Source organism: Calliphora vicina, chromosome 4 (genome assembly GCF_958450345.1).
Source record: "Calliphora vicina chromosome 4, idCalVici1.1, whole genome shotgun sequence".
Lineage (NCBI taxonomy): Eukaryota > Metazoa > Arthropoda > Insecta > Diptera > Calliphoridae > Calliphora > Calliphora vicina.
In genome coordinates, this window is record NC_088783.1 from 8,263,112 (window position 1) to 8,287,936 (window position 24,825).

General features: G+C 28.2%; 1 protein-coding gene across 4 annotated transcripts in view; it reads left to right on the forward strand.

Annotated features, from left to right (window-relative positions):
* Positions 1-24,825, forward strand: part of Adar (Adenosine deaminase acting on RNA) — a 186,286-nt gene that overhangs the window by 50,642 nt on the left and 110,819 nt on the right. For 2 of the 4 annotated variants that reach the window (XM_065510013.1, XM_065510014.1), the window contains 3 exons: positions 21,760-21,844; positions 22,074-22,199; positions 23,778-23,932. In XM_065510013.1, the coding sequence (XP_065366085.1) occupies positions 21,760-21,844; positions 22,074-22,199; positions 23,778-23,932 (366 nt within the window). The remainder of the gene's footprint in view (positions 1-21,759; positions 21,845-22,073; positions 22,200-23,777; positions 23,933-24,825) is intronic. The other 2 variants (XM_065510015.1, XM_065510016.1) reach the window with 1 other exon arrangement.

Below are 24,825 nucleotides of genomic sequence, written 5' to 3' on the forward strand. Positions count from 1 at the left end.
AATAATTGTTTGGATTTTTCATTTCATTTTTCATAAACTAGACAATTTAAAGTGTATAAATTTGTAAATTTTTCGTTTTGTGTAGACACAAATCATTGCTAAAGTTTATAAATGGTTGAGGAAAAAAGTACATAAAAACTGTCTAACATAGAATTAAAAAAGAAAAGTAAAATTAAATGTAAAATTTTTTGATATGTAGTCATTCTTCATGTCTTCAGTGAGATGTGTCTTCTGTTGTTAAGTGTGATTGTTAATTATTATTTTTAAAGAGCATACTTTAGGGCTTGCCTATTATTTGCAATGTTATGTGTAGGGATTTTTACTCACAACATACAATAAATGATGGAGATTTGTATCTTGTAACAAATTTCATAGGATTACCGAGTGCTAAACTATTCGTAAAATTAAAAACATTGATGTTAATTTTTTTAAGAAATTAATGAATTTTTTAACACTGTACCCTGATTTTCTATCACTGGTACAAATTGAGCTAGTATTGCATATTTTCGTACAACATTTGTGTATTTTCCAGATTTCCACGATCGAGAACGCGACATTGTTTAAACAAATTTTTGTTTCCATTTTTCGAGTGCTACTAAAAGCAATATTTTTAATGCAAAAAGTGGCTTTTGTTCTTTGCAATATATTAGCTTATATATGTATTAGATTATTGATTCGTCTTACGTAGTCTTATCGTCTAAAGCCAGCTTTAACATATACAAATATACGATAGCGAACTCTATACAATTTGAAAATTAAAATAAAACGTTTAGTGTGACTTAAGCAGTCATTTTTTTATAGTTCGTCTTCATGTTGAAATATTTGCCTTGGTTTTGTTTTGCAACCTTTAGTATGATTTAGCAGGTGACATATTTTGACGTCACGTTTGTAATAAGAAACAGTTGAAAAGAAGCTTCGTATTTATTATTTACTAGTTCGACATACGTTTAGTCTTATCGTCTACAACCAGCTTAACCCTTTAATGCATATTGTTGCCAATTGTCTACATTCCAGTTCCACTTAATGTTCGTCTAAAATTAAGTGGAACTGGAATGTAAATAAGCTTGATGCTAATTCAGATTCTCCTTCAGCAAAATGGATGGAGTACGATAAGTCTCAGTTAAAGAAATTCTTAGTCAAATTAAAGCTATAGGAAATATAATAAATAAAAATCAAATAAATATTTGATACTTCATAGAAAAATAAAAGTAAAAATCATGTATTTAAGGGTTAAATATAAAAAAGATACGATAGGGAACGTGACACACTTCAAAAATCAAAATAAAACTTTGAATTGATTTAAATGTTAAGCCCCTTGATTAGAACGATTGCGGAGTACTGTTAACAAACGATGATTTAGGTACAAGAACGCGACACTTAAATGTCTATGAATAAAATCATATGAATAAACTGTTACACATGAATTTTCTATAAAAAGCGGTTATATAAACAATTATCCATAGTAAAACACTATTCTGGAGAATGTTTTCTATAGAAAAATATATTATACACATCATTTTTTACAGACATAGACTGTGATACACATAATTTTCTATAAAAAAACTGTTACAAACAAAATTGTCTATAGATTAAACTGGTTATACACAAATGTTCTTTATAGAATACTGTGAAAATCAAAAGAAGAGAGTATGAGTAGTATCAAAAAAACTACAATCGTATAAACTTTTCCTTGCCTGATTCTAAATTCTGTGCCAGCCGTATAATTTATAAAAGTTTCAAACACATTAAATAATACTCATACGCTACCCAAACTAAAAAAAACTCTAACGTATGTTTAATAAAAATTACAAAAAATTATAAAAATTACTCATAAGCCATTTAAATTTAATAAAAAAAACTTATATCATACAAACCTAATTAATATTCACTCCTTAATATTTTTTTTTAAATTTAAACAACATCAAAACTACAAAACATAAACAAAAAACAACATGTCAACATAAATAACAGTTAATTCTAATAAAACCCAAGAGAAAGAAGCACTTGATTTCATTTCAACACTTTTTACTTAAGAAAAATGCACACACATGTTGTTGTTTGTTTGCAGCACAAAAACATGCTCACATATCCATCACTCACCCACTCACCCTCACACAAACACTCTATTAACACACTTCACAGTTCAAAAACTAGTTTGTCAATCAGTCTAGTAAACTACAACAATAGCAACATGAAATCAAAGTAAAATTAAATAAAAAGTAAACAAAAAAATGACACCCTGTACAACAATAACAAAAACCAGAGAAGAAAACTGGTTTAGAGCATAAACATGATTTAAAAGACAATAGGAACAACAACAACAAACCCTAAGACTCTGCAATAAACACATGTGCAAACCTACATACATAAATGTTAACAGTAGCCAAAGCAATGAAAATAATCTTTAGTGCATATTGTTGTTGTTGTTGTGTTTGTTATATTTTTCCTGCAATGTTGTTGTTGTTTTTTATTGCACCATTAGTTAACGGCATAAAGTCACGCACATTTCTACTTATGTATACTGTTACTTAGCTCTCTCACTCTTTTTGTTTTGTTTTCATTTATAACAGTTTCACTCCCACTGTTTTGTTGGGATTTTTCATGTTGTTCCCTTTACGAGTTGTTTGTTTATTTATTTAAACATTAGCGTGTGTGTGTGTGTTTAATTTGTCTATTTTGTACGTGAGTACAACAATGTTAATAAAGAAAGGATACAGGATTGTGTGGCAAATATTTTAACCAAAAGAGGAAGGAGGGTTATTTTTCTTGTATTTATTAATATGTTTATGCTGTTTAGCTTTTTATTTTAGCTGTTAAGTATATTTGTTGTTGTTATTATTAGTTTAATTTAAAATATTATTCAGTATTTCATAATTTGTAATAAATAAACGTGACTTCCGGTGTTTTTCACTGTGGGGTGTATTTCTATTATTTTTTAGGGTTATGTGTTTTGTTTGCTCTTTTTTTCGTTTTATTATTTGAAATTATAATTACAAATGCAATCATGATATACATACGTATTAATATCCATGGTATTTGTTTTTAAAATAAGCGTGTTTGTTTTAATTAACATATTGTAACAAAATTTATAAAATTAAATATAAAAAAATTAGGAATAAAATTATAACAAATTCTAAGGAAGTTTAAAAAGTTCATATTTACATAGTTTCCATTTAAAACAAATCTTTATCTCTATAAACTAATTTATACTTCTTTGTAACTCGTAAAATTTATTACACTTTATAATTGATTTGCCTACTTTTAGGCTGCCAAAGTTAAAACTATCTCTACATGAAAATCTGTACCTTAAATCAATTTGTGTGAGTGTATATAAACTCAAACAAAAATCTTTCTGTTAAATAAAATTCATTGAACTTAATAGGCATTAAATCTCTGCTCTGTTTCTCAAAGCAACAACTACAAATACATACAACAACATGTATTGTAACTTGCAACAAATTTCATTTACTCACACTCTCGTCGTACAACGATAAAACACCTTTTATTTGCTTTTGAAATGTTTACAACAGCTGTACAACATGGACAGACTCATAGAAACAAAAACAAAAATTAAAAAAAAAGAAGCTATGCACGCTTGATGCCGATGACGATGCTGCAACTGAAAATGACGCCAACGTTGAACATGATGCTTGTGTTGATACCAATTTGAAATGATATGCAACATACTACTACTCTTTCGCATTAGAGGTGAGGCGTTTCATTCTATGATTGCTGTGTTTGTATATTTTGTGGCAGATTGAAAGCAAAAGAAAAAAAAAAACAAAAATGCAAGAGCTAGTGATTTATAAGCATAATTATTTTTGCAAAATGAAAAATTAGTGAGTATAAATGGCGGGGAAAAGACCAGCCATAAAATCAGTTTTAATTGTCAGGAGAATGAAAACGAATGTTCAAGTGAACTACAAGGCTATTTAGGAAATTTTTTATTTTTGTGTAAAGATATAAGATTTTTTTACACAAATTTAGTTTGGCTTCTTCTGTTATATAGATAAACCGATTTAGACCTGGGTTTCTTTATGCAAAAGCCTGCTTTTTTAATCGCTAACAAATCACTGCATACGATATCAATGGAAATTCTATTGGAAATCAGTGTTAATATGTTATATTTATAGCGAAACCCCGCTTTGCTTTCTACGTAATTTCTAAAGACAGGATGAGATGATGATGTTATGGATAGTATAAAAAGTAAGGCTCTTACACTAGACAACCGAACAGAACGGGTTGTTGTTTGTTATATCGGAAACTAAATGGCTGATCTTGGAATTCATATTTCTGACCACATAGTTCGCGAAGTCTTCCGGCATTCACGGACAATGGCTATCCTTAAGGAAATAATAAAGAAAATTCAGAAAAAACGGGTTAAAAGGTAGTTGCTTTAAAAAGTACTTTCTTTAAAGGGTACTTTCTTTAAATGGTAATTTTTTTAAAAGGTACTTTCTTTAAAAGGTACTTTCTTTAAAAGGTACTTTCTTTAAAAGGTACTTTCTTTAAAAGGTACTTTCGTTAAAAGGTACTTTCTTTAAAAGGTACTTTCTTTAAAAGGTACTTTCTTTAAAAGGTACTTTCTTTAAAAGGTACTTTCTTTAAAAGGTACTTTCTTTAAAAGGTACTTTCTTTAAAATGTACTTTCTTTAAAAGGTACTTTCTTTAAAAGGTACTTTCTTTAAAAAAGGTACTTTCTTTAAAATGTACTTTCTTTAAAAGGTACTTTCTTTAAAATGTACTTTCTTTAAAATGTACTTTCTTTAAAAGGTACTTTCTTTAAAATGTACTTTCTTTAAAAGGTACTTTCTTTAAAAGGTACTTTCTTTAAAAGGTACTTTCTTTAAAAGGTACTTTCTTTAAAAGGTACTTTCTTTAAAAGGTACTTTCTTTAAAAGGTACTTTCTTTAAAAGGTACTTTCTTTAAAAGGTACTTTCTTTAAAAGGTACTTTCTTTAAAAGGTACTTTCTTTAAAAGGTACTTTCTTTAAAATGTACTTTCTTTAAAAGGTACTTTCTTTAAAATGTACTTTCTTTAAAAGGTACTTTCTTTAAAAGGTACTTTCTTTAAAAGGTACTTTCTTCAAAAGGTACTTTCTTCAAAAGGTACTTACTTTAAAAGGTAATTTCTTTAAAAGGTAGTTTTTTAAAAGGTAATTTCTTTAAAAGGTAGTTTTTTAAAAGGTACTTTCTTTAAAAGAGACCTGCTTTAAAAAGTACCAAAGTTTGATTGTAACATTATACAAACAAAAACCGGTTTGTCAAAGTTTATTGTTGTCATACAGAAAACTCGGTTTGATCAGGCTATGTAGAAAATACATAGAGACGAAATCGATTTACTTCTTAAACCTATTTAACCAGTTTTACTCTAAACAACAAAACCTATCTGAAATTGTTCCTTTTCTATTGTTACAAAACGTCTAATGCTCTAACTTTACTTAACACTTTGTGCGTAAGGGAATTTCACTTATTATTTTTTTTTGTCTTTTTTCGTCTTATCAATGTAATCTTTTATGTTAAGGTAAAGATATTTTTTAAAAATTATACACACTTTGACGTAAATATGCAAGCACAAGACTGTTGCTGAAAATTTTTGAAAAATATTTCATGCTGGCGTTTTTTCTTCTTTTTATACCCTTCAGCTTCGTGAGAAGGGTATATATAAGTTTGTCATTCCGTTTGTAATTTCTACATTTTTCATTTCCGACCCTATAAAGTATATATATTCTGGATCCTTATAGATAGCGGAGTCGATTAAGCCATGTCCGTCTGTCTGTCTGTCTGTCTGTCTGTCCGTCTGTCTGTTGAAATCAATTTTCTGAAGGCCCCAGATATCTCCGGGATCCAAATCTTCAACAATTCTGTCAGACATACTTTCGAGAATTTTGCTATTTAAAATCAGCAAAATCCGTCCATAAATAACGGAGATATGAGCAAAAATCCGAGACAACCTCTGAAAATTTCATCAAAAAACACAATGTATTGCATGCTTTGACAAAAAAGCAACAAAACGTATGGTTGGATGTGCAGCTTGTCGTATTTTTTTTTTTTGTGTTTTGTTTCTTTTGGCGTTGTTGTTGTTTTTTATACAACTAAACGTTTGTTTGGTTGTGTGTTGGTTTTTTTGACAAAAAAACAACAAAACGTATGTTTGAATGTGCATGCTTTGCGTATTTTGTTTTTCTTTTGTGTTTTGTTTCTTTTGGCGTTGTTGTTTTTTATACAATTAAACGTATGTTTGAATGTGTGTTGGTTTCATTGCCTTGCGTATTTTGTTTTTGTTTTTTCTTTTGGTGTTCTGTTTCGTTTGGCGTTGTTGTTGTTTTTTGTGTTCTTGATAAATTTAGGATGCTGTACGCTGAAAGTGGGCAATGTACATACCTATATACTAATTATAAAAAATAATAATGCATCCACAACAAAGGTGAAGGGTATATAAGATTCGGCATAGCCGAATATAGCACTCTTACTTGTTTTCTTCTCTGTTTTGCTGTGTGTCGTCCCCTCTTCAACAGCCGTGTTAAGAATTGTCAGTTGAGCGTTTTGTTTTGTTAATTAATTTGTAAATTTGTTTATTTTTATTTTTATGTTTTGTTTTTATTTTGATTTAATAGAGAAATATAATTTCCCTCCCTGCCATCCTCCGAAATTATGAACTGTTATAATGATGATTTATTAGCTTAATAATAAAAATAGAGGTAAATATTTGCTTTTAGTTTTAATAAAATTTTGTGATTTTGTTTTTTTCTACAATATTTTGTTTAATTTAATTGAATTTGCATAATTCTTAAAAATGACATTTGCATTTTGATTTTATTTGTTTTGTTTTCTTTTTTTTCGGTTTTAAAGTGTTTAGATCAGCTGCAGTTGTCTGTATTGTGTCCATATTCTAGACACACGCAAAATTTTTGTTTGTGTCTGTGACTATTAATTTTATGATCAGTTTGATTTTAAGTGTCTTGGGTAATTGTTGTCGTCTAATAGCCGGTGTACTACAGGCTCGTGTTAAGGTGTAAAGTGAATTTTTTTTTTAAAGTTTTGATTATTTTTTGGTGAAAATGTTTCCGGATTTTTATGTACACAAAGATTTCTTTATGGAACAATGGTTTGGCCATACAAACCATAAACATCATTATCATCGTTCCATGTTTTCCTCACGTATAAGTGTGAGTTTTCTGTGTATTTCTTTAATATATTTTGATATAAAATTTAAATTTTTTTTAAAGAAATCTTAAAATAGTTGTTTTTACCAAAAAAAAAAATGTTTTACAGTCTGATGATTTTAAAGTTAAAATTAGTATTTTACAAAATAAGAAATAATAGCAAAATATGTTCCAACGAAGTGCACTTTAAGTTCAATTTACTATTCGAAAGTGGTGAAGAATAACATTTGAATTAAATAATTGAACACCGGCATGTCATTGAATGGGGCTGGATTCGTCTTATTCATTGTTTTTATTAATGTAACGAGATATATGATTGCATCGAGTTACTTTTGAAGATTTCAATTTAAAAACCCAAATCAAGCGATCTTCAAAAACAATTACAAGAAAACTGCCTTTCTAACCCTTTGATAAAATTGAAAGTAAAATATTTTCGGGGTTATAGGGCAACATTATTTGAAAAGAACATGTTGTACGCTTACCAAACTCCATTTTTTTTTAGAAAAGAATACAAAGAAGGCTAAAATGCAGAACCATTTCATCATTTATGACAAAAGAAAACGCCATAAATTTTCATATTTAACAAAAAGTTCAACTTTAGTATTTTTTTGATTGAAAAGCCTTTATTAATCTTTCTTTTCTAGAAGATATGTTTCCTAAGGACATTCTCTTCATATGTTTCTCAAAGGTATTTGTACAAAGATAGTTTTAAAATAGTAAACATCTAAAATTTACTAAAAGGATTTCTCCTAGGCCTTTTCGAATTCAACCTATGTTATATCGACATTTTTAATTTAGGCTAAGTGTTACAAAATCACAAATTATTACACATCTGTCATCTTAGTCTTTTACTTTTACTATTCCAGGTGTGGACTAAATGGGAAAAAATCCGAAAACCTCAATTTTATGATTTTTTTTAGGATTTTCTGAATATTTTTTTTTTTAAATTTTATATTTCTTATCAAAAGACCGCTATAAAAAATATTTTCGATAATAAAATAAAAATGTGAAAGAAATATTTTTTCGAATCAAAAAATAGACGGATTTAAAGATGTTTACAAAAATTTAGATAGAATCTTGTTATAAAAAATAATTATACTTCAATTTTGTATAATAATTTATATTGAAATGTTTTATGATCCATTTCTTGTAAACTCCTGGATGTATGCTTTAAAATTTTCACTAAAAATATGAAATTTTCACTTTTAAACTTTATAATATATAAAGAAATTTAGTGCATGTTTGTGTTTAAATCATGAATTAAAATATTGCTATAATTCATACTAAAATTATGCACTATTCAAATTAAAAACGAACTTCTAAACTCCCTTAAGTATGCCTCCTAATTTCCCCTTATATTGTATTCCTAAAATATGACCTAATTTTTTTTACACATGTTAAATATGCCACAATTTCTTTATTATTACAATTTTTTGCTATTAAAAAGTTTTGCATATTTTTAGGATTTGTACAAACAAATTTATTCTACATGATTAACAAAAGAAAACCTACAATTCATGACAACATACAGAGAGATTTCTTTTAAAGACATTTTAAAACACGTGTACGTACAACTTTTTGAAAAATATTTATTTTTTTTTATTATAAATATTTTCTTTCATTTCAATTGAGTTTCCAAGGGTCCTTGATTATTGTTGTTGTCCTGCCTGCAAGAGTGCTCTAAACACCTACATGTGTTTGCAAAATAAAATATGGTACATATATATTTCTAATTCAAATATCTCTTAATTCCTTTTGACTTAAAATCAACATAAATAACTAGGTTTTTTTTCTCTCATGACATTTCTGTTCTTTTAATAATTTTTCCTGTTTTGTTTCGAGTTCATAAAAGAAAATTGCCATACATCAACGTGGTAGCACGCAAATACACATGATAAATCTCTGTCACCCACTAGTTTTACAGTTTATAACACAAAGATATGATAAACAACTATGTTTTGCTACTATGTACTTGTATTCTTGGTTGCTTTTTTTTATAGCGAACTACTGAGTTGCTAGCCACACTTGCAAAATAACCAAACATGCTAGCGACTTTTCGCATAAAGAATTAAATCTCTTTTGATAATGGCAACAAGACAAAATTGTAAAAAATACAATGAAAATATAAGGGAAAAAAGAACTAGTTGGCATATTTAAAAGAAATAGTGGTGTAATAGAATGTATTTATTATGAAAATCACCTAAAAGTAGGCAATGTTATCGCAATAACAACAAATACTGCTAAATGATCATTCTTGGACGTTTTCAAGAGAGCAATATCTTTCATGTTTTAACTGAATAAAATATTTCTTAATATACATTTTACTTGATAAATAACTAGACAATAAACTAGCTGCTCTCAGCAAAGTTTCTCTGGTTTTATTTATATCCAATTATATGCTAGCAACAACGATTTTAGGGAAATAGTAATAAAATTCAGCATTTTCAATTAAAAATGTATTAACAAACTTAAGTTTTCATAGAAAAATGTTGCCTATTTTTAGGTGATTTTTCAAACAGCCTAAATTCGGTACGTAGAAGAGTTTACAAAAATGACACAATTTATATTAAAGAACAACAAATATTTGCTTTAGCAGTTATTCTTAATAATGTGAAGTAAGGGAATAAATAGAATTGTTATGCAAATGTATTATATTAAATATTGCATATTTAAGAATACGTTTTAAAAGTGAAATGTGTTGCATATTTTCAGGAGGCATTTTATGTGCATTTAGTGTTGACAACAATTTAAGCTTTACGATTTACAAAATTAATCTTTTTGTTGAATATTATTCATGAAAATTTGAGCAACTTTTACTAGAAATAAAGATAATAGTTAGTTAACTGTGCTCATATGCCACATTTGACTTTCCTTCTTAACTTTGTAGGTTTTTATATACTATTGACAAACTGCTTACTTTGTCCTGATGATATTTGAACAATCATATGAGACAGTCAGGGGCTGTTATGTTGAATATTTTTAATATATATTTTTTTTCACAGCATTGTATACTTTAAGGGCGATTAACTTTTCATTTCGTCTTTAGCTGACAAAAATGTTAATTATTTCTTCTATTTTATTTTAACTAGAAAGCAAGGAGATAGTTTGTCGACTATGCCCTTAAATTCTGATTAAATATCAAGGGAATAAAATCTCCCTCATAATATCTTCACAATTTAATAGTTGCGACATATCGTAGTACGAAAATTTCTAATGAAATTTCCTAATGAAATTTTAACAAATGTATAAAAGAATCTGATGTTGCATATTTTTAGAATATAGTTTTAGCTGAAATTGTTGCATACTTTAAGGGCAATTTGAACAAAAATTCAAGCTGTAACAATTTGTTAAATATTGTCCATTAGAATTTCTGCTTCTTTTAAATTCTTTAAATTGTCTGGAAAACTAAAACGTATTTAGGTTCTATAAAAAAATCCACTTTCAAATGAAAAAGTGGAAGAACAAATTTAAAAATGTCTAAATAAAAGAAAATTTTAAAATGATACATGTAAATTTTAGGAATGACAAATATAACAGCACAAAACATTTTTCATTTGCGACCGCATTCTGGATCGTTATAGATAGCGGAGTCGTTATAGACATGTCCGTCTGTATATTGCAATCATCTTTCTCTAGCCCCCAAATAACTTACATATATGATTCATATATCAATATATCCGCTATAGACTCGGTTCGGTTGCTATTTAAATCGAGAATCGGTCCACTAATGGCTGAGAGGTAATAAGGTAAAAACCAGGGGCCGAATTACCGCACTCGTGATCGAATAAACAATCGTTTCGAAAAATAAAATAATAAATGCTCGATATCGAAGCCGTAATCTCAAATAAGAAAATTACGATCGAATTTACTCGATATCGAATGCGGCAATTCGGCCCCAGGACAACCTCGATTTTTACCTATTTTTGATCTATGTATGTGGTCATTAATATAGGCAATATCTAATGATACGACGTATATAACGTCATAGTAAGTCGGACCTACAATGGGTCAAAATTTTTTAAACCCAATTTTTTTTTTCAACTAAAATTTTTTTGGCATAAAATTGTTTACACTAATAAATTATTTGTTTTTAAGTTAAAAAGAAAAAATAAAAAAATTATTTTGTTTTGCCATAAAACATTTTTCACAAACAAAATTTTTTTTTTTTTTAAATATTTAAAATTTTTATTTTAAAGTATAATTTGGTGAAGAGTATCTAAGTTTCGGCACAGTCGAATATAGCTCTCTTGCTTGTTTTTGTTTTAGTCTACTTTCTTGTAGCAGTTAAAAAGTGTAAAAGTTTCCATTGTTTTGCCACATAAATTTATTTTTGTTAAACTTTAATGCCTAAAAATGCTATATTTTAATAGAAAAACCTAGTAAATTTGAATATATTTTAGAAATATACTTTTATATTTCGTAAAAGGACATGTTTTTAAAAACCATTGTATTGTCACTCACTGCATCTGAAGGATCCAATATATCAGATATGTTTTTGCGAATTTTGGAATTGAAATTCAGCAAAATCGTTGCATTTTGAGACGAAAATTTACACAATAATGTTTGGTTTATTTTAACACCTTAAACTAGGCAACAGTTATACGCATATTTTTAAAATACTGTTTCATACGATTGTTTACTAACTACAATTTTATAGTTTTTTTGTTTTTTTAAACAACAATAATCCAGCTTTTAAGGCTCTGCATCAGTGTTTGTTTATGAAAATTATTTTTATACTCTTCTATAAATTTCTATAATAACTACTACACCTACATTCCTTCATACATTCGTCCTACTAGCACTATACTACTCTACTTCTACTCACTTTTTATGAACCCACCAATTTTATTTTTTGTTTGTACTACATTCTTTCTTATTCTGTTTGTTTTTTGTTTTTTTTTTTACATTTTCTACATATTCTACATTTATTTTTTGAAGTATGTATTTATGTAAGTGTGTCTGTAATATACATACATATGTGTCTAAGTGTAGCTGTAGTTGTATATGTTAAGTGTACGAGTGTGTGTGTTTTGGTTGTCATTAATGAAAATTTGAATACATTTTTTATGTAAATTACGTGCATTCACTTGTAAGAGTTCGAAAGCTCTCTCATGTCATCTACACTTGTTACAAAAATATTATAAAAAACTAAACTCTATTGCAATGCTGGTGGTAATTCTAGGGTAAATGAAAGGAAATTAAAGGTTTAACTGAACAAAACATTACAGATTTTAAATATTGGTATATTTCCTCTCTAGGTTTCTCATAAAATTCATATATATTTTTTTAAATCAAGTAGATTTTTTGTATATTTTGACTTTGAGACTGTTCAGGTTATTGAACTAAGCTTTTCAATTAACTGTAAAATAAAGTAAAGCATAGCTTGAGGGGAAATTTAAACTTGCAAGATTTTTTACTTTTAGCAAAGAAAACTAAACTTTAACCCTTGGCATTAATACCGTTTCCTTATAATTATTCTTTACACTATAAACTTTGACATCTGGCGACGACTGCATATGAGTACTTAGTAAAAAAAAATTCAATATTATAATAATGTTTTCCCCTTTATTACAATATTCTTTCTTTACTTCAACCTTTTAGTTTTAAGTAAAGTTTTTCTTTTGTCATTTTTGTGTTGTTACCTCCCCAGATTTCATACAAGACATAAATATAAATACAAATTCTTAAGATTGCTGAGGTATTTAAAATATTTTCTTTTCATTTGAACCGCACGATATGCAATAGCAACGTATTTTTTTTATATTTTTATACCATTTATCCGCGAAGTCGTTACTTATTGCACATTATTTTAAATAAGTTTTTAATGTTTAATAATGAGGTGTTATTAAGTGTTATGAAGGATATTTTTCATTATTTTTTTTTTGCATGTTTTAAAATATTTCTTTTGTTTTTTCTGTTGAAGTTTGTATTATTATGCAATTAATCAACAAATTAGCTATTTTTAAAGGATAAGTGGAAATAAGTTTTTTTAAAGTTGAGATAAAAGGAGATTTATTGTGTTTAGTTTTGAAATTTAAGGCCCTTGCTGATTTTAGCTCTGAATTTCTTATCTTGTTTGTCAATGAAGGCATACTATTATTAGTAGACTGTTGTAGTTGAGCACATTGGTCAAACATGGTGACATCTACTTTCTCCAAAGTATCTGGAAATGTATCCTAAATGTATACTGACAATCTTTAGAAAACCCGGTGGCCCCATAATATAAGCAACACCTCTAGCTAAAAAATGTATCTTAAAAGTATGCAACATTTCTTAATTTAAAGATTCTAAAGTAGTCCCAACATTTTTAAATTTATAGAGTCCAAATTTCAAATCAACAAGAAGAAATCCTAATGTTTTATGATTCATTCCCGACCCCACAAAGTATATATATTCTGGATCTTTATAGGTAGCGGAGTCGATATAGCCTTGTCCATCTGACGTATATAATGCCATAGTAAATCGGACATACAATGGGTCGAAAAAAAAAAAATCGGAAAAATTTTAAACCGAATTTTTTTTTCACAAAAATAAATTTTTTTATCATAAAATTCACCAATAAATTCAAAAAAAAAAAATTAAATAAAATTAAAAATTTTTTACTAAAAAATTAACAAAAAAAAATTAAAAACAATAAATTTTTAAAGAATTAATAATTTTTTTAATTCTGTTTACATATTTATATTTAAAATTGTTAATTACTGAAAGTATGGGCATTTTATTTAACAATGAATAGTGATAACTGTCTTTGCTTAATTTCCTGACTTATACCACTTTCCTGACAACTGCCTCATATAAATATTTTTATACCCTACACCACCATAGTGGGGAGGGTATTATGCGTTTGTGCAGATGTTTGTAACGCCCAAAAATATTAGTCTAACACCCACCTTAAAGTATACCGATCGACTTAGAATCACTTTCTGAGTCGATTAAGCGATGTCCGTCCGTCCGTCCGTCCGTCTGGTCGGCTGGCTGGCTGTCCATGTAAACCTTGTGCGCAGAGTACAGGTCGCAATTTTGAAGATATTTCGATGAAATTTGATACATATTATTTTTTCGGCTCAAGGACCAAGCCTATTGAAACTGGCTGAAATCGGTCCATTATTTCACCTAGCCCCCATACAAATGTCCTCCCGAAATTGGACTTTATCGGTCATAAATGTTTAATTTATATATGTATCTCCACAAATTCCTCTCCAAATAAGTTTTATATACACAAAATTCATGTCACCAAATTTTGTTACGATCGGTCCATAATTAGTCATAGCTCCCATATAGACCCGCTTCCGAAAATCACTTTAACGTGCATAAATCGCTTAAAAATGTTGGTAAACACACAAAATTCAACATAGTTAACTTTAATATAGACATAAATCACACGACCTAATTTCTTGGTGATCGGTCCATAATTGGTCATAGCCCCCATATAAGGCCCACTTCCAAAAATCACTCAAAAATATAAATTATTGAAATTTAAAAAAAAAACATTTTGTTTGCTCTTTTACTTAGTGTAGGGTATTATATGGTCGGGCTTGACCGACCATACTTTCTTACTTGTTTCATTATAAAATTATACAACAAAATATGAAAATTAAACAATTCCCTAAACAGCACTTACAAAACTTCTACTCTTTTTTTAAATTCTATTCTATAGTAGTTTATTTTAAATATTCATGCGAAACAAAATTAATCCCTCTTTCTTTGTAAACATATTTATTTAAAAAAATTTGGTTAATCCAATAATTATTCTGGTCCCCAGAGAATTTTTTCTTTAACTTTTAATAAAGATCGAAATTTTTTATGCAAAACACACAATCCTGCAGTTATTTTCTTTAGCTTGTACATTATTTCCTTTGGTTATCCTCTTAAAAGTATGCTATGATATTTTTCTTATCAAAAATACTAATATTACTTGCAGCTCTACGTTATGCTAATGAAATATTTTGTTTTTTTTTTTCAATACACTTGGCCGCCCTTATAAATATGTTTTAGATTTTGTAAATAGAAAAGAATTAAAGTAATAAAAAAGTTTTTCTCTTTATTTTTGGCTTTAACAACTGAATAGAGAGAAAAAAGAAAATAAACGAGTTTAGGTTTTATAAATATTTAAAAAAAAAAACTTTAAATATTCAACTAAATCAATAGAAAATACACAGCAGAGAACACAGCTTTGTATATTTAATAAAACAAAACATAAAGTATACTTTTAGGTAACGTTATACATATTTCCAAACAATAATAACTGGGTTTTAAAAATACAATTATTTTAGTTTTACAATGAAATTAAAAGAATAATAAAATGATTTCTTTAAAAGAACCACAAAATTTAAATTTTCTTTAATAACTTTAAATCCAAATAATCCAAGATATATATACAAGGTAATAAGAAATCAGTTGTTCAACAATTTAGGCCATATAGAAATTTTAATATGTAAATAAGGAAAAAAATACAGTAATAATAAATTAAAAAAAAAAACTCTTAACAATTATTCTAATGGTTTAGTCAGTCCTTTTGTGTCTTTGTATAACGAGCCAATATGAATAGGCAACTGCACAAAATTTTAGGATCCAAGTATCTTTTTTTTTACTACATGCACATTTGAAATAAACATTACTTTTTGGCACAATTTCAAATTGTATTTAGACATTTTAGTCCTGTTTTTCACTCGACTTCTCATTTCCCAACAGCTCACTCACATTCATAGGGCAAGGCAAACAGAGAGACAGTTGTACATATGTGAGGAGTGCAAGCAGCGGCTAGGATACAAAACAAATATTTTAAGAGCCAAGAAAGAGTTTTGAAAAAGTAAAATAAAAATTCTTTAAACAAAATTATGGTTGTGTTTTTTTTTCCTTCCAAGTTTTTATACAATATTTCCAAGTACTCGTACGTGTATGGAATTTAATTTGATAAATTGGTTAAGAAAAAAAAATAAAATTTAACAAAGTTTTTGTTACATGACTTGATTTCTATAAATGTGTATTATTTATAGTATTTACCAAAAAGTTTTACTTCTTTTAACATGCTCTCTTTTCTTTTCCACTCGTTTCAACACATTTTTGAAAGATTGTTTTGGTTTTTTTCTTTGGTAAATACAGCAACCCTTTAAGTTATGCAATAATTTTTATGTTAAATTACACAAATGAGATTAATTAAAGTTACACTTGAAATGATTTGATTTAAAAATAAAATTATTAATGGAATTATAAAGAAAAAAAGAAATTATAAAGAAAAAAAAACGAAAAACATTAAAAATTTTAAAAAAAGAAAAATAAAAATATTGGGAAACTATACTGCACATTGCCTACTTTTAGGCAATTTATCAAACAAAATTTAAAACAAAATTCTAGCTTAAAATGTTTTTTTTAGTAAAAACTAAAGAAAACTTTAAAAATTTGAATTTTTATGTTGCCTTTTAGGTAGTTTATTAATTTAAAAAGTTGAAGACGGATTGTCGAAAGAGTTGAGAAAATTATGTAAAATTTTTACAGTGGGTAGATACTGCACAGAACATAATTAAAGTGCAAAAAAATTGCCTACTTTTAGGAAATTTATCAAACAGTTCAAATTTATAACAAAATTCTAGCTTAGAAAGCTTTTTTAGTAAAAAATAAAAAAGGAACTTTAAAAATTGGAATTTTTATGTTGCCTATTTTTAGGCGATTTATAAATTTAAAAAGTTGAAGACGGATACATCTGTATTTTTTGTCGAAAGAGTTGAGAAAATGATGTAAAATTTTTACAGTGGGTAGATATGACATCGATTTCTTGGAAAAGGGAAAATTGAAAAATTTTGAGTTAGCTGTCTTTAGAGGAACCAGTGCGATATGTTTAATCCTCGTTATTGTGAAATATAATTTGGGACTTTTTTCAGTATTTATGTACAGCAGTGATCGGCTCAATCACAATCTACAATGTGTTTCTCTTTTGACAATTTTAAACAATATCGCTAATAGTTGTGAACATCTTAATAGTCGATAGAGTTTTGTGAAATCAACAAACTTTGCATTTAACAACTTAACAATTTAAATGCTATTGTGTGTGACCTTTATATTTAAAAACCAACAACTTATAATAAAACCCTTGTATTTGCCATTGTTTCCAAGCATGTACTTATATTTATAATATTCTACTATAGACTGACAGTTTACTGCATTGTAATTTCCAATAGATACATACATTTTATACATTGTTTCACTTTGTCATTTGTTTTCACAGTGTTTTTTCTATTTTCATTGAGTTGGCAGCAAATGTGTAGGTAGAGCTTTAATGTAATTTTTCAAATATTCAAAGAATTTTGTGGCACTTTTAAGGTCTGATTGCAAATAAACGTCAGTAAAGCATAGTTAAGCTGCAAATACAAATTAAATTTAGACAACAAATTTATTTTTTTTAACACAATTTAGCATTTTTCTAGCCAAAGGGTGGATAGACTAAATTATTAAAAAACTGTAATTAAAATCAAATCTTTGGCAAGATAAAAAAAATAAATTGTTGTTTGGCAAACCAACTACAAAATAACTACATAATTTCTATTGAAAAAAGAAAAAAACAGAGATAAAACTATAAATAAAAATGCATTTAAGCTGTTTCTCTCTCTCTAAATAAAGCGCCTAAAGTTATACTTTAGTTTTTGTGTTTCCCTAACAAAGTGTTTATTAATTAGACAATGCAGCCTTAATTTAAATATTTGTTTTTATGTTTTTTGTTTTATACAAATAGATTTTGTTTAGTTTCTATTTAAAACTAAAGCACCCTTAAAGTAGGCTACAAGTTTTTCTTATTTTAGGTTTTTTTTTGTATCTTTTGTTGCTGCAACTAACTACAAACAACCTCATTTGTTTATTATTGTAAATGCTGCTTTAGGTTTTATTTATTGTTATTGTTGTTGCTGTTTCTAGTTTTAGTTTATAGTTTTGTTGCTGTTTCTGTTTTGTTTTGTGCTGTATTTAAATAAAAATTTATGTTGTTCTAAATTAAATGTTGCTTTATTTACACCACAATTGTATTTTTGTGCCGTTTGCATAATTTTTGCATTTTTGCTCAAGTGTAAAAACGTTTTAAGCTCCATTTCCACACAAATACATAAAGCAACCTACACACACACACACTTATACATACATACTAATACTTAAATGAAGCATAGACATTTTAGTGTATAACAAATGTGCCGGTATAACAGCCAGAGAGCCAGGAGTAAATGGGTTTTGTTTTATAGCAAGTTGTAGTACAAAACTTGCTAGTACAACTAGTAACTACATACATGCATGTTGTAGAAAAATTGCTGGCGGAAAACATAAATTTTTTTTCTTGCAGTTTAGCTGAGAACAGAATTATTAAAGTTTGTTTAGTTAGAAGTCGCACCAGCGCCACCAACAACCAGCCAGCCAGCAAGCACAACATCATAATGAACCCCGTCAGCAGCCTTTGCCACACACTCAGCTCATACATAATAATGAGTTTTTCTTTCTTTTTTTTTTCCTTGTCCTTAAATTTTGACTGGTGTTGCTACTGGTACTATTGCCAGAACTCTGTCTAAATATTGTTTTGTTATAAAACTATAAAAGCAAACCTACCTTCCTGTTCATGCCCCCCTCTGTTTGCTGCTTTTACAAAACTAGTAAAACATTTAATTTAAAGAAATGTAAATGTTGTAGCTTTAGAAAACAACTTTAATAATGTGGAAATGAGTTTTCAACCATTATTTTACCTTAACTGTGATGTTGCAACTACAATAATGTGTGGTAGTGGTGGAGTGTTGCCAGCCAAATGTCAAAACTTAATGATTTTAACCCCCTCTTAGTATTTTGTTTTTTTTCCATGAATTTCTGGAAATTTATGTTGTAGAACAGAAAATTAAAAATAAAACTTAAATTTCAACACGAAAGTGTTTAAACACTTACAACATACTTTCACCCGAAAACTGTTAAGTAATGTAAATGCTAGAGTGCCTTAAAGTATACTTTGTTTTATTTCAACTACAAGTTGGTATAATAAATTGGGTTTGCCGTCATTACTCACTCTCTCGTAGTGAATTATAGTCGGAGATTTTAAATTTAATGTTTGATTTGGAGCAAGAATTTTAATATAATCTTTACATTTGTTATTAAATAAGAAATTTTCTCATAATTAGTTTTTTATATAGGAAAATTTACCAAAATTTTATTAAAAATGCGGGATTTACAATCGATGGCGGATCTTTTAAAGGCGGTTTTTGTTTTTAATAACTTAATTGTCATTTTGTAGGGTTATTGAACATTATAGGGCAAACAGAAAAGTTGTTTTTTGCTTCGAAAATGTCAAATTTTGCACCAACAAAGCGTAATATGCGGGAAGTTTTGCTTTACTTCTTTAATTAGAGAAAAAGTGTTCAGCGTCACTTTTTCACACCGATTGCTCACCAAAGCTTATGGTGAATATGTTCCATCGGTTTCAACGTGCGATAGATGGTTTGTGCGGCTCAGATGTGGTGATTTTGATACGGAAGAACCAAGAATTGGAGGCATTGCACCTTGAAGATTGTTGTAAAACTCAACAAGAGATTGCAAAATCATTGTGAGCTACTCAAGCAGCAATTTCAAGGCAGCAAATACTGCTGCCACAACAACAACAACCATACGAATTGAAGCCGAGAGACCTTGAAAGATTTTGCATGTCCGAAATGATGCTTGAACGCTATAAAAAAGAAATAAATAAAAAGCCCGGCCAACCATCCTAAAGCCAAATATCCATCTCGCCAAAATAATGCTCCGTATTTGGTGGAAGCAAAACGGTCCTACCTATTAAGAGCTACTGAACAGACCATCACAGGGAACCCGTGATTTGATTGAAGCGAAGACTATGCGGCCAGACATGAAACCGTTATATTCCATCATGACAACGCACAGTGGAGCAGAATCAAAATGTTTTGGAAATTAATCTGGCATTTCTAAATGGTAAACAAGGAGTATTCGAGTTTATGTTATTAAAATGGATCTTATAAAGGCTCCAGGGGCGGCTCTATTTGGGCTCAAAGTAGGGTACCTTCGACATGTAACATTTTTAAACACGTGCCAGCTGTTTAGAAATGCCAGATTTATTTCCAATACCTGTTAAAAAGTATTTAGAATGAAGTGGTTGGGAATTTTTCTTTTGGCTCGGAATCAATATTTTGCCAGAATGATGGGAAAAGGCTATGGCTAACAATGGTCAATACTTTGAATAAATTTATATTGTACAAATGTTTCAAAATAAAAGCTACACATTTTTTTAAAAAAATGTTAAGGAATTTTTTCAAAATTAGCTATATTTAGAGTCAATTTTTCATAATTTCTATAAAATCTCTAGCATATATGGAATTGAGTAATAATTTGAAGATTTGCTTTATAAAAACTGAACATTAGTATAAAATAATGAATTATTGCTGAAAATTTTGTTTTTCCCGAAATCCTTAAAGTTCAAATTGTCGGTAAGGCAAAATTATGAAAGGAATTAACCTTAATATTTTTGGCTTTTATTCTCGTATATATCCTTAATAAAATGCCAGAGAAAATTTCTTAAAATTTTCGAATTCGTTTAACAAAATTGTAAAAAGTTTGAAATTGTAGTTTTGAAAATGTATAAACAAAACTTTGCTCTTTTTGGCAGCAAAAAGGGTTGGGTAAATGTTAATTTTGTTAGGCAAAAATTCATATCAAAAGTTGTATGAATCTCAGGAAAGAGTAGTCTTGCATTAAAAAATGTTCCCAAACGAGTAAATATTTTGTTTTAATTTCTCTTAACATGAGGCCTGGCACATGAAGTGATCGAGGATATTTTTAAAAATTAAAAAAATGTTCGAACAATTTTTGACTTGTTATCTTTTTAAATTCTTGTTATCATTAAAATTAAATTCAAAATTTTATCTTAATAAAATATATTGACAAAATCTGAAAAAAAAACTTTCTTTTTGAATTTATATTTAGTCCTGTTAATCAATTTATTTTATTATATGTATAACAATTTTGTTACGAATATTATAATTTCATATTATGTACATAATAATTTGCTTGTAATTATATTTTAAAAGTAGGTGTTATTTAATCCAACCGTTTTATTAAATATTCATTAAAAAATATATTGTAATTATACACTAGCTATCTCAAACTGACACTACTTTCACTTACCCTTCCGCTCTCTCCTTCTATTATATCCTTTAAATGTTTAAGTATGTATTTGTTTATAAAATGTGCTTTAAATGTATTTGTATGCAGCCTGAAAGTATGTGAGAGATACAAACAAAATCCAATTAACAATGTTGTGTGTCTGTATGGTAAATGTTGTAAATTTTAATGAATATGTTACAAAAAAAAATACAACTAATTAAAAATAAAAAAATATTAAAAATTAAATGTTTAATAATTACAACAAATTATAAATAAGGTGTAAAAATCTATAAAATTAACTAATTACTAACTTGGTGTTTAAACATAACTCTCTGTAAATAAATGTTTAGTTGTTGTTTTAAGTGTTTTTTTCCTATACTTATTGTAAAAAAAAGTAAAAAAAAGTTTTTTGTAAAAATTTCTTTTACTAATTTAAAAATAATTTTTTTTATTTCATCTTTCTTAGAACGTTTTAACTCCATCGGTCGATATGAATGGCTACAGTCGTAAATCCCCCTCAAAGCGCCGCTATGAAGGTTCCAAGTATTCAGGTAAGTTATTTGCAAAACGAAAAACAGAAAAAGAAACTTCACCAGAATCATATTTTTAACATTAAACAAAAGATTTTTTTCTAATCATACAAAGATCTGAAATTCCACTTTTCTGTTTAATTTCAAAAACTATATATACCCCTTTTTCTATACTTTTAATTTTCTCTTAAAAAAAAAAACAAAAATCAGAAAAAAAACACCTACAATTCTATTTTTCTCTCACAAACAGTAAGAAATTCATCTGAATCTGAGGAGAAAAGTCCTCAAAATATGAAAATATCTTCATCGGGCGATATGAATGGTTACAGTCGTAAATCACCCTCAAAGCGTCGTTATGAGGGTTCAAAGTATTCAGGTATGTCTTTAAATATCAACCTTTTTTTTTGTTTTTTTTTTTCGTTTTGTTGGTTATGCTAAAATGTTAAATGTGTTACGTAAGAAATAATTGCTATAATTAGTTTGTTTTATAATACTTATTTTGATTGATAAATTTCATATAAATCATTGAAAATGGATTTTGCAATAATAAAGAATGCAACATTTCGTTTTTGAACCTTTTTTGAAAGATCATATCACGGGACTTCTTTCAAATTGTTTGAAATTTTAATTAAAAAAAAATCCTGAATAAAGGAAATTTTAAAATTGAAAGTGAAAGTGAAAATCTTACGGATCTAATCCAAAGAAGGGATCATTGTCATTATGACAGCTGTAATCATTGTGTTAGTTGTTGACATTATAATAGTCCTTGTTATTATGAATGACTTGTCAGGTTTGCAGGTTTTACAGCACATCGCACTCGAGCTTAAATTTCATTATGTTGTGCTATTTCGGACTAAAACCTGCAAGTCTGTATAGTATAGGGACAGTTGTGTCATTTTGACAGTCACTGTCATTTTTACAGTAAATGTCATTATGACAGTTGTGTCATTTTGACAGTAACTGTCATTTCCAAAGTCACTGTAATTTTGACAGTAACTGTCATTTCCAAAGTCACTGTCATTATGACAGTTGTGTAATTTTGACAGTCACTGTCATGACAGTTGTGTCATTTTAACAGTCACTGTCATTTTGACAGTTGTGTCATTTTGACAGTTGTGTCATTTTGACAGTTGTGTCATTTTGACAGTCACTGTCATTTTGACAGTCACTGTCATTTTAACAATCACTGACATTTTGACAGTCACTGTCATTATGACAGTTGTGTCATTTTGACAGTAACTGTCATTTCGAAAGTCATTGTCATTATGACAGTTGTGTCATTTTGACAGTAACTGTCATTTCGAAAGTCACTGTCATTATGAAAGTTGTGTAATTTTGACAGTCACTGTCATTATGACAGTTGTGTAACTTTCACAGTCACTGTCATTATGACAGTTGTGTCATTTTGACAGTCACTATGACAGTTGTGTCATTTTGACAGTCACTGTCATTTTGACAGTGTTGGTGTTGTCTCATTATGCGGTCATCTTGACAGCCATTTCCACTATAACATTCTATATGATTATGACAGTGTTACAATTTTGACAGTCATTGTGATTATGATCACAATGACTGTCATTGTCATTTTGACGGTCTTACATTTACTGTCATTTTAATTGTGACAGTCAGTGTCATAACACGCACTATTTTGATTAAATTTATTGTCAATGAATTCTTCTAACGTACAAAATAGAAAATAGATTTTCCATATCGCCATAAATCAACGCTTTTATTGCACAAAAAGTCTTCTATTTTCCTCTCCACTCCTGCTCTATCATACATTTGCTCTTACTTACTACAAATCGCTTTAACAATAAACAACATTAACATTTTGAACATCACTGCCCTTTAAACAATTAATCATGCATCAATTTAATAATAATATCTTGTACGTTCGTTACATATTTTATTTTAATTTAATTTTCTTACCTTTTCATTTGGAATTTTCAAACAGGCACCCCCAAAAAGAAGACCAGAACCAGTAAGGAGCGTGTACCACAGCCCAAAAATACAGTTGCCATGTTAAATGAACTGCGTCATGGACTGATTTATAAATTGGAATCACAGAGTGGGCCAGTGCATGCGCCATTATTTACAATTTCTGTTGAGGTAAGTGTCGTGAAACTCTTTTATCCTGAATTTATTTTTTGCTGCCGGTTTTTCTTTTTCATACTTGTAAATGAGCAGTGTTTTTTGTCATATGTTGGGATTATGTTACTTTTATTTTGTTGTTTTTTTCTGCTCTTAAATGCGGGTTATTATGGTGTACAATAAAATATTTAAGTGCTATGTGATGGGAGAGTGGGTGTTGTAAGTAAGTCCTAACAATGGACTCATATGCTGCCAGTGTAATAAACAAAAATGTTGTACATTTTGTTCTAAAAATGTTGTTTGCTGGTACGAAGGACCATTTTTTTGATAAACTGAGTTGTTACATAGAATGTTATTTCGGAACAGAACTTTTAATTTGATTAGGAGTTAGGCTTGAAGAATCATAATTTTTTATTTCTTAAACTTTTGATTTAAATACATGTAGTTTTTGCTATTTAAAAAATGCTGGAAGAACCAATTTAAAGAAAAACTTTTAATTTTTTAGCAATATATTGAAAGGACTGGTATAAACTTTTCTTTACTATAATTTTGAGATAATGCGGCAAAAAAGAACAAAAAAACATTTTTGTTGATTTACAATACATATTTTTATTTTTTTCCAAACATATGCCAATTCTAACCCATTGTGCCAATGTGTTGGGTCTATAAAAACAAAATGTTACTTCAGTAACACTTGGCTCATATTGTAGAAACGTATAAACTGAAAGAGCAGCCATTTTTTATGTCTGCAAAATGTTACTTTAGTAAAACTTGGCTCATATTGAATGAGTTGTGAAAAAAGTCAGCGCATTTAAGTTTTTTATGTCTGCATTACAACCGGAATTCGATGATTTTTCTTTATGGTAGCAGCAGTTTTATTTTATTTGATGTTTTTATGCTGTTTTTCTCCT